At 33.6% G+C, this 10,514-nt stretch overlaps 1 protein-coding gene across 1 annotated transcript; it reads right to left on the bottom strand.

The window, feature by feature from the left end:
• Positions 1-471: 471 nt before the first annotated feature.
• Positions 472-988, bottom strand: LOC129942409 (pro-corazonin-like). Its single transcript, XM_056051322.1, has 2 exons — positions 795-988; positions 472-728 (listed from the first exon to the last, which is right to left on the bottom strand). The coding sequence occupies exons 1-2, from the start codon at positions 971-973 to the stop codon at positions 560-562; spliced, it is 348 nt and encodes a 115-aa protein (XP_055907297.1). The 5' UTR covers positions 974-988; the 3' UTR covers positions 472-559.
• Positions 989-10,514: the final 9,526 nt, after the last annotated feature.

The raw sequence follows: 10,514 nt of genomic DNA, 5'->3' as shown, positions 1-10,514 counted from the left end.
AAAAAACTAAAGTCTACAAAAAATAGTTCGCAAATTTGGTAAAAATTGATGTTCGGTTCTTGATTCGGTTCAAATAAATTTCATTCATCCAATTTTTAAAAATTTAAGAAATGCTACTAAAATTGTTAAACATTTGTTTTCTTCACAATTTTAAAAATTTAAATAATGAAAAGATATTAATAATATTTAAATTCTAAATATATTTTAATTTATTTACAATTTAACCAAAATGCATACTTATACTAAGTCCAGCCTCATTACAAATCTAAATAATTTAATTAAAATATAGTTAAATACTCTTTACTTATACGTATTTTTTTTTTGTATTTTATAAGGATTTTAAATCCATTTGATGTAACGTTTTAAAATAAAATCATTCAAATAAATATAAATTTAATATCAGATCCATTCCGTTGGTAGAAAGCGCGTGCTTGATGCGTATATTAGTGTCGATGATATTTATCAAGTCCAAAGTGAAAGGAAGTTATGGAATTAGTGATGGTGGTGTTTTGATGGTTGTTGTTGTTTTTTGAGGATAGTTTCGAACAATATTTATCCCTTACTTGTGCTTGGTAGAGAACTCACCGGTCTCAGAAGTTCCCAAATCTTCTAAAATTTCATTTGATTGATGACGAATAGTGCCACTATTTCCATTGCTGTTAGTAGCAACATATTGTGGCCTAAGGAAGTAGGGGTTATGAATTAAGCGTTGTAATTGGATAATACATCTGCAAGCAAATAAATAAGCTCTTAATTATTTAAACAAAATTACAAGCGAAAGAAAATGGCATTACTTTTCTAAACGCCTTTCAGATTCTGGAACTTCGAATATCTCAGCCATTGTTGGATCTTCATGAAGATGTGCTGGAGACCTCTTACCATTTGTCCATCCGCGGGAGTATTGGAAAGTTTGTCCCATGCAACTTATGATGACAACAAACGAGACCAAAGAGAAGACGACGAAACGAAGCATTATGGAGTGAATTTCAAAATCTGTGGAATCAGAAAAAAGTGATTGTAGTGTCATCTGGTTATGAATTTAAGAAATAAGTTATGGAAATGAATGATGGGTTGTGGTACGAGGTGGTTGTGGTATTTGCTCGGGAAGAGCAGAGAATGTCAAACTGTGTAATTTTTCGAAGTTCTATTATTTCATTATTTTAAATTTCAGAATGAAAATTATAGCACTTGCATGGAACACATATTTTTCACTTTTTAAGTTAATTGCACAGTTATTGTGTTGAGAGCTATTTTAAAAGAAACCCAAGGTTCTGTAGCTCAGAATTTATTTTTATATGTTTTTTATAGCTTAAACGATTTCGAAAACCACAATTTTATTCTTATTCCACATGTTAGCCAATTTTTTTACACGGCGGCGAAAGCAGCTATTTTATATTTTTGTAGAATAAATAAATTTACCAATTTATTTGATTGAACAACTCGAAGAAACTTGTACTTGATGATGGAAGATCCAAACTTTGACTATGATATCCTTGTTGGGAATTAATCCTTTTATAGTTCCCAGATCTTAGAATAAAAGCAGAATTTGTATAGAATATCAAAATAAGCTTATTTTTCGAGACAGCCTTTTTTTAAGGGCGTGTATATGTGGATTAACAAGGATTTTATTAACATACCTTTTGTTTAGGGAACGATGCTTCATATAAAGACGAGTGGGTTAAAACAATGCATTTACTGATTAAAATTACTACTTTGGAGAAGAGCTATATAGAGCTACCCCCACGAAAGGGTTGAACATTGAAATCTCTATAGAGCTAATCTTATATAGATTTCTTGCATTAGGTTTCTGCAATGTGGGAAAAATAAGGGTACGTTTTTGAAAATTCAAAACAACAGGGAATATTTCGTATTTTATTGCGGTAGGACTTAACAAACCGACAATACTATTAAACAAATACATTTTTAAAAGGTGGTGTAACCTTTTATGTCTCGGCAATAGGTTTTAGGATTACAGCGGTAACTTGATGGAATTAAACTTAAGTATATAAGTATATATAAAACAGAGCATAAAATGAAAAGTTGTGATTTTTTTATTTAAAACAACTTACATACTATATGTTATATTTGGTTACTATATACATTTTGTTTTATAAACAAAACATCTACTTTAACATCTACTTTTTTAACATTTTTAAGTAATTTTTTTCTTCTTTGTTTGTTTTTCTATTTAAATTAAACAAAATTTACAAATGAAATTTAAACTTCTTCTCCAAAAAAATAAAGATTTAGTGGCGATCTAATAAATCGTTTTCTTCTCAAAACAGTTAAACTCAAAATTTCGTAGCAAATTTTTCGTGGCTGTCTGAATATAACAACAAATTTATACTTTTTCCACAAAAATAAATATTGCAGGATCTGTCAAAAACATCTAAATATTTAAACCAGAGTCTTAATTTGAGGGGTTAACTCAGTACTAACTATAAAGGATTATATACCTAATGTCTGATAAACATGTTTTAGGAATTACCTATAAGTCACACTGAAAAACTGGGTCTTAGAAGAATATAATCTTTAGTTTTGTATGCAAGGAATAAAAACTTTCAAAATATGTTACGAAAATTTGTAAAAACCCGTTTTCGACTTAAAACCTCGGAACAAAAACATATTGAAATCAAACTTATTTGATTATATGTAAAATATTGTTGCTAACTCTCAGTTAATTTTTATTAAAAATTCATTCAATTTTTTTACAAAACACCAAAACTTACAAAAACACCAATACAATAAGGAATGGGTTTCGACTTAAGTAATATGAAAACAATGAAAGACATTGTCTTAAAATGTTTGTATCTCGCTCAAATAATTGCTTTAATATCTTGTTAAATTAATTTTTAACAAATCGTCCGATGGGTACGGATGGAAAGTTATCAGCGTGATTCGCATCCCTGCCTCATTTTGTAAATTGCTATAGTAAAAACACCATGAACTCAATTTTATTTAAATTTCTTTCTGCATCTTTCTAACGGTTTCACGGATCCGAGTGGTCCAAATTTCAATGACTCTTTTGCATAGATCCGGCTGAATTTGGGCGATGGCCTGTGTTATGTTCACCTTTAGGGCATCGGTCGATTGTAATTTATTTGCATAGACCTGCGACTTCAGGAAACCCCACAGGAAAAAGTCTAGCGGGGTCAAATCGCATGACCTTTAATAGCCAATTCACATCACTCCTGCGAGAGATAAACTTACCCGTAAGTCGTTCATGCAAAATGTCAATCATAGCGTTTGCTGTTTCTAACGTAATACTGTAGTACTGGAACCCCATGTCGTGTAGGTCAATATGATTCAATTTGGACCATAAGAAATTAGTTATCATCGTTATGTAGCGTTTCTCGCGTGAGTTGGAGTCTACCCATATACGGCAAATTTGCTTGTTGATACAGCCATTCATACAAAAAAGTGCCTCGTCACTAAAGTGTCCTCCTTCAAACGTTTCACAGTCAGCGATCAAACGGCTTTATCTATGTTCATGAACTTTGAGCTACTTTGTCAGTTGGATCTTGTACGGTTGTAGCGTTGTCGGCCCAAGGCAAAATTCTGCCTCGGGTTTTGCTGTACGCTTTCACGGACAGCAGCGATGTTCTCGGCCGATCTTGCGTTCTTTGAACGTACGGGTATTAGCTGATTGTTTAATTAACACCACGTCTACCGCAAAATGTACGTAAGGCCGAATACACATTTTAATAACCCGTGTTTTGTTGGAAAATCCATCCATAGTATAGTAGGATTTTACACGAATAACAAAAACAATATCCATAGTATGAATAACACCGATAAAAGTTAGGGTAAAATCTTACTATGGATGGGTTTTGACATTTATACGAGTCTCGAATGGATCTTATTTGATTTGGTTCTTAAATGTTGGTACGATTGATATTCCATTTGGATCTCGATGGCAATGTTCGTTTCGTTAAGCAGTTGTGCATTGGGAATCATGGGTGTTTTCCATTAGGGAAAAAATCAATCTGTTTAAGTTTTTTTATTGAAAATGGACTAACTTATTTTGCAAGAGAAAACAATAGAAAAGTTATTTATGTTTAGCTATGTTTCCACCAAAGGTTTATCTCAGTTTAAATTGAATAAATCTTCATGGTGCTTCCACCGTACAAGAAGATTTAAAAATTATTAAGTTTGACAGCACTTTCTAAAATACAAATTTTTTTAGTTTGGTTAAACCAGCTCTTACCACAATATGGTCTTTGCACCAATTCCTTTTTTATATGTGGTTTAAATTGTCCGTAAATAAGCAAATCATTCACTTCATCCCTTATCGAAGCCCAAATTTCGACAGAGTATCAACTTCTCCTGAATTTGATGCTTTGTCTGATTCCATCCAAAGAATTGTTTCGTCCTATCCCCGCACTGAAATCGTTTTTACGATCGATATCAATGTACACAATCCTTCATGGCTTCAACATTCAGGCCAGACAACATCCAATGGAGTGTGTGCAGAAATCTTCGCTGAGTTAAACCACCTAACTCAACGAGTCAACGAGCCCACCAGAATATCAGACGTTGAAGGTCGAGCAGAAAACATTCTTGACTTGTTTCTTACCTCTGACCCTATTAAGTAAACTGTTAGGGTTCTATCTCCTCTGACCATTGTTTTATATCAGCAAATTTCTCGTGTCAAAACTGTTCAGTTAAAGAATGAGCTCCTAAGAGAACCGTTTGGCAATAATTACTTCAGGATCTTTAACTGATCACTATGCTTCCTCGATAGTGTTGACGGCAGCGCTGATATGATCACAAGTTTAATTCTCCTTGGGATGAGAACTTTTATACTGAACAGAGTTAAAAGTAGACCCAAGGAAAACGCTTGATTTGATGCGAGCTGTAAAGAGGTTATTAGGGCCAAAAAGGTAATTTTCCGTTGATATAAACCGTACTGAGGGAAGCCGGAAAAAGTTCCATCAAGCCAGGAAGGCCTGCGACGCCCATATTCGACTAACCAAATTTTTACATGGCCACAAGTTACGCCAAAAAATACTGCAATGTCCCAAAGACAGTCAAAATATTTGGTCATTTGTAAGAAATATGAGGAATTCTTCCTCTTCATCCGTTCCTACGCTCGTTGTCAATGACACTCCTTTTGTTAGCTCTTTAGAGAAAGTTAATCTCTTTGCTAGGCATTTCGCCGCCATGTACATGAGGGAGGTAGTGATCTATGGGACAAATATTTGTTCGCACTCGTACTGTGGCAAGAGTCCTTAGAGATCTAAACACACATAAATCCGCTGGTCGTCTGGATGGTATCCCCGCTATTGTTCTAAAGAAGTGTTCTTCAGCGCTGGCAAAACCACTGCGTAAGCTTTTTCATTTATCCTACTCCTCAGCTCTCGATCCGATCCGATCCGATGGAAAACGGCATTTGTCCAGCCTATTCCCAATAAATGCTAATCTTCCTCACCCTCTAACTACCTACGATTGCACTTACGTCCCTTCTTTCCAAGGTCATGTAAACGCTGATTAGTTATCAGCTCAAGAAATATCTTCAAGATCGAAAGCTTCTTAATGACCGGAATTCGGCTTTCGTAGCAATAGGTCCAATGGTGATCTCATGGTTCATCGCACCGAACAGTGGAGCAAATCTTTACATCGCTTTGGAGAAAGTAATATTATTGCACTTGATATTTCAAAAGCATTTGAAAGGGTTTGGCTTCAGGTTCTGTGACTGCATAATAATTTTTGTTGGCAATTTCTCACTGTACTATATATGAAATACAAAAAAAACGCACTTAATAATAAAGTTTTATAATTTGAACGTTCTGTTTAATCGTTTAACTTGCCATGATGATTTGGCATAAACAACTGAATAACAATCAAAAGATTTGACAGATGTCACCAAAACAAAATGGCCACCGCAGGGCGCCAAAATCTACCTTTTTATTTAAAGTTGCTGATACTTGCACTGAAAAGCCTCTGGATTAAGGTTTAACTAAATCAGATTTAACACTTATAAACTAGACTTAAATTAAATTATACTTTGATTGCCATTCTAAAATGTATGACTTCTAAGCCGTAGTAAATATTAACTACACATATTCTAAGCCATTTTAATTTCCTCCGACTCAAAATATTGTTTCACTTAATTTTAATCGGAAGCATTTATTATATTAATACAAAAAAAAACATAACATTAAAATAATTAGATATTATATAGATATAAGTTTATGGTGTTTTGATTATTACAAATGATATAATATCTTAGTTCCTCACTGTAAAATAACATCTGCTTTATACCTTTAATTTTTTTTAATGTAACTTAATCGAAATTTTCATAAAAAGTATTAATTTAACCATTTGTTTGATAAACCCTTATTTGTTTTTTTAGGTTAACAATACTTAACTAATTATTGGTATTTTTACAACAGAGCAAGATTTAATGGGATTATGGAATTCAAATATAGCCGACAGTTAGTTTATAAACACATTTTAAGCGATGTTAATAATCAAAATCAAAATGGAAAAGAGTTACACAAGTGATAAAATAGTTCACTTTTTTTTCTTAAGACCAAAGTGTTGTTTTAAAAATATGTTAAATTAGTTAAAAAGTATGATAAATAAAAGTGCACGAGTTGCTCATGTTTGAGAACTGAATAAGTTTCCCACAGAAAAGAAGTAATGGTAATTTCTTATGAAAACTTCTAGTTTAAAAATATAATTATTTTTGCAATACTTCGGATTTTGTTCAAGTTGTTGAAATATTAATCACTTTGACAAAATACCGAGATTTTTGTAAAGTCACAAAAAGGGTATATTGTTAACAGAGTAATTCTAATCTGCTGGCTCAAATAACGCTGGAAATAAAACTTTCCAAGAAGATGGAAAACATTATTTGTTAAAAAACGTCACATCTCTCCCCCTACTACATCTATATGCATATAATATGTTTTACTCATAGTTGCTTAATTTATTTGGCCATAATATTGTTTTAATTACAAAGGCTTCAAGTCAATATAGGCCCTGGTTCTCAACGGAATGTTGCGCTACCAAATCTATTATTTTATTTTGTATCTATTCTTTTTACTTGCGACATATAGGAACTATAGGGCAAGTTTTGCATTCGTAGAAAACTTCGAACTCGAGATTTTAATCAAACATATTATTACGATGGTCGAAAAAAGTGGGTCCCACGATTCCGTCTGGTCCGTTTTGTCTGTCTGTCCACCCTCCTACAGCCTTAACCATTGGGTCGATTGAATTCAAACTTGGAAGTTAAGGTTTTGAGCAGATTCGCGTTGAGCGTTTTTTTGTTTTTTTAAGATCAAAACTAACAGTGGCCTAATACAATTTTTTTGGTCGACAATCGAAAATTCGAATTCTCTCAAAAACAAACCGATAGGTTTTTTTTAATTTTCTCTAAAATTTTATTTTTTAACTTGGCTTCTTTTAATAAAAAAAACGTATTTTTGTACCGCTCAAGAACTGTTATTTTGTTTTTTAATTTTCTCAGTAACTTATAAACTGATTTCAATAATTTCCGTATCAATAAGCTCTTATATTACCTTAACATTATTTGATTATCAAAAGTGCAATTTTGTATTGTTGGGATTCATTGATTTTTTTCAAAATTCTATATCTCAAAAACGGTTAAACGTTTCTTTACGAAATTCAAATGAAGAGCGTATATTCACAATCACTAAACATCTGCAAACCAAAAACATTTTTAGAACAAAATTAAAAAAATTTATACATAAAAAATTAATTTAAGAAAAAAAAACGCTCTTTAAAGAAAATTAAAAATCAAGGGTTTTTTCGTTTATAAAATGGCATTTAAATTTTAGTTTGAAGACCTACTTTTTTTTATTGTTGAAAAGCTATTTAGTCGAATGTAAATTTTTACCTAGTTTTATAGTATTGTTTTTTTGTTAGGTTTTCATTTTTTGTAAAAAAAAAACTGTCAATTCGATTTTTCTAAAAATGTTATTGCATGTTGACAGCAATATTTCCAAACATAGAAATTATTTTAGATCCAATTTCTCAAAGTTTTGAAAAGTTATTTGAGTCGAAAACCGGTTTTCATTAACTTTTATTAATTTTTCTTAGATTTTTATTTTTTGGTAAGAAAAACTGTAAATTCGATTTTTCTCAAAATTTGTCCGAATGTTGAACACAATATTTCCAATAAGTAAAAAGAAGCTTTTAACAACGTCCGTGAAGAATCCATAGAAGAATCGCTCGTTAAGTTCGGTGCAGAAAACTTCATTCGAGAATGGATTATTTCCATGCTCAGTGGTAGGAAGATTCGAGCCACTCTAGGCAATACAATCGCAACAAAACACGTGAGTAGGGGAACACCCCAGGGTGGTGTTCTTTCGCCTCTTCTGTGGCTTCTGGTCATGGATACAATTCTCGTTAAATTAGAGAGATGTGGAGTGAAGGCGGTAGCCTACGCGGATGTTTTGGTGCTATTGGTTTTAGGAAAGTACACCTCTGTGATTAGTGAAATCACGGAGTCAGCTTTGAAGAAAGTTAGCAACTGGGCCAAGAGTTGTGGACTAGGAGTTAACCAAAGTAAAACTGAACTGTTACTCTTTACCACCAAAACTAAAGTACCGGCCTATACGTTACCTCGACTCAACGGTCAAATCCTATCATTGTCTTCCAGTGCAAAATATTTGGGAGTTATACTCGACCCTAAACTAAACTGGAAACTAAATATTGAAGTACGGGTTAAGAAGGCCTGTGTTGCCTTCTACGCCTGCAGCATAATTTTCGACAAAAAGTGGGGACTTCAGTCGAAGATGATTTTATGGACGTACATAGCCGTAGTACGCCCAATCTTAACATATGGTTCGATTGTGTGGTGGCCTGCTCTTAGCAAAGCCTATAATATTAATAAGCTAAAGAAGGTTCAGAGAACAGCTTACGTGGGCACCACAGGGGCCATGCGTACTTGCCCAACGCATGCCTTAAACGTTATTTTGGATCTTCTACCAATCGACCTTTTTATTAAATACATAGTTTCCTGCAGCGCTATTAGGCTGAAGGAATCAAATAGCTGGTTGTAAAAACCTTATGGTCACAGCAACACAACAGAATTGATTCCCTCAGATATTATCTCTGTAGACACGGACTGCTGCACTCCTACTTTGAACCTTAGTAAGGGTTTTAAGGTTATTTTCCCATCGAGAGAAGATTGGGAGGATGACATCGTGTCGATAGGTTTCGACACAACCATCTTTACTGACGGCTCAAAGATGGAGTGCGGAGTTGGTTCTGGGACATTTTCTGAGTCCCTAAATGTAGCCAAATCCTTTAGGCTTCCTGACTTTGCTAGCGTTTTTCAGGCTGAACTGCTGACAATAATGGAGGCATGTAAGATAAAAACAAAACCAAAACTGAAATGCGGCAGCTTTCAAAGCCATTAACTCGGCCATATCCTCATCTAAATTGGTGTAGGAATGTCGCAATGAGCTTGCGAGCCTGAATATTAACCTCGGTGTCACCCTGATCTGGGTTACGGGCCATAGTGGTATGGAGGGAAATGAACGGGCTGACGAGCTAGCCAGGCAAGGATCGGCCCTTCATAGGTCAAGGTGGAGCAATTTACCCAACTGCATTATATCTAGGAAGATATGGCCCACCTATAAAATAACCAGTACAAACGATCTTCTATGCAGGCCAAGGCAAGACATAGCCAGGATTGTTGCGGTTTGTACCGGACATTGGCCTATAGGAGTTCATGCAGAAAAGTTGGGTATCTCTTACAACACCTTTTACCGTAGTTGTAGTGACCAAAGAGAAAGTGACCAAAGAGAAAAGAAATGTCCTCTGCAAATGCCCTGCTTTGGCAAACACTAGAATGAAATACTTTGGAAAAGCATTCTTTCAAGAACTTGATGAGCTATCTGAAACAAAGATTAGAGACCTAATCTTTTTTCTCAATGCGACAAAATGGCTCAAACATAATCACTATGAAGCTTCTCTATCAATCTATCCCTTTCAATCAAAGGTCAAACGAGTTATTGGTATCAAAACGGCGCAGTACAGCGCTAATTGGATCTCAGGCTAGGTTGCCTTGAGATCGCCATTTCTACTTACATACCTAAAAAGAAGTTGGCAGTCATAATCTCAAATTTTTGAAGAGATATTTGAGTAGAAAATCAATTTTACCAGCTTTTGTTAAATTTTCTTTTAAGTTTTTATTTTTTGTAAAAAAAACTGTCAATTCGATTTTCTCCCAAGATTTACCGAAGATAATACAAGAATACAATAATAACAATATTTCCTACAAGATAAAATAATTTTGTAGCCATTATCTTAAGCTTTTTAAAAGACAATTGAGTCGAAATTTAATTTTTACCAACTTAGAGTAATGTTTTTAAAAATTTTTTGTAAAATTTTCGAGGAGACAAATTTAGTTTTACTGTTTTTTTGATTTATAAATATATTTTCCAAAAATATATTTGTTTCACGTTAACCCTTTCATTTGTTTTTGATCTATCTGTAAGTGGACTGACTTGTCTTCTAGGAATGCCTTATCCTCC

This window comes from Eupeodes corollae, chromosome 1 (genome assembly GCF_945859685.1).
Source record: "Eupeodes corollae chromosome 1, idEupCoro1.1, whole genome shotgun sequence".
Taxonomy (NCBI): domain Eukaryota; kingdom Metazoa; phylum Arthropoda; class Insecta; order Diptera; family Syrphidae; genus Eupeodes; species Eupeodes corollae.
The sequence above is the reverse complement of the archived record's forward strand: the minus strand, read 5'-3'. Positions and strand labels throughout refer to the sequence as shown.

What these genes read in the sequence shown, in the direction of transcription:
- LOC129942409 (XM_056051322.1), bottom strand. Translation starts at nt 973, where the DNA reads ATGCTTCGTTTCGTCGTCTTCTCTTTGGTCTCGTTTGTTGTCATCATA. An exon ending in TCTGAAAGGCGTTTAGAAAA is followed by an intron (nt 729 to 794) that starts GTAATGCCATTT and finishes ATTTGCTTGCAG; the next exon opens with ATGTATTATCCAATTACAAC.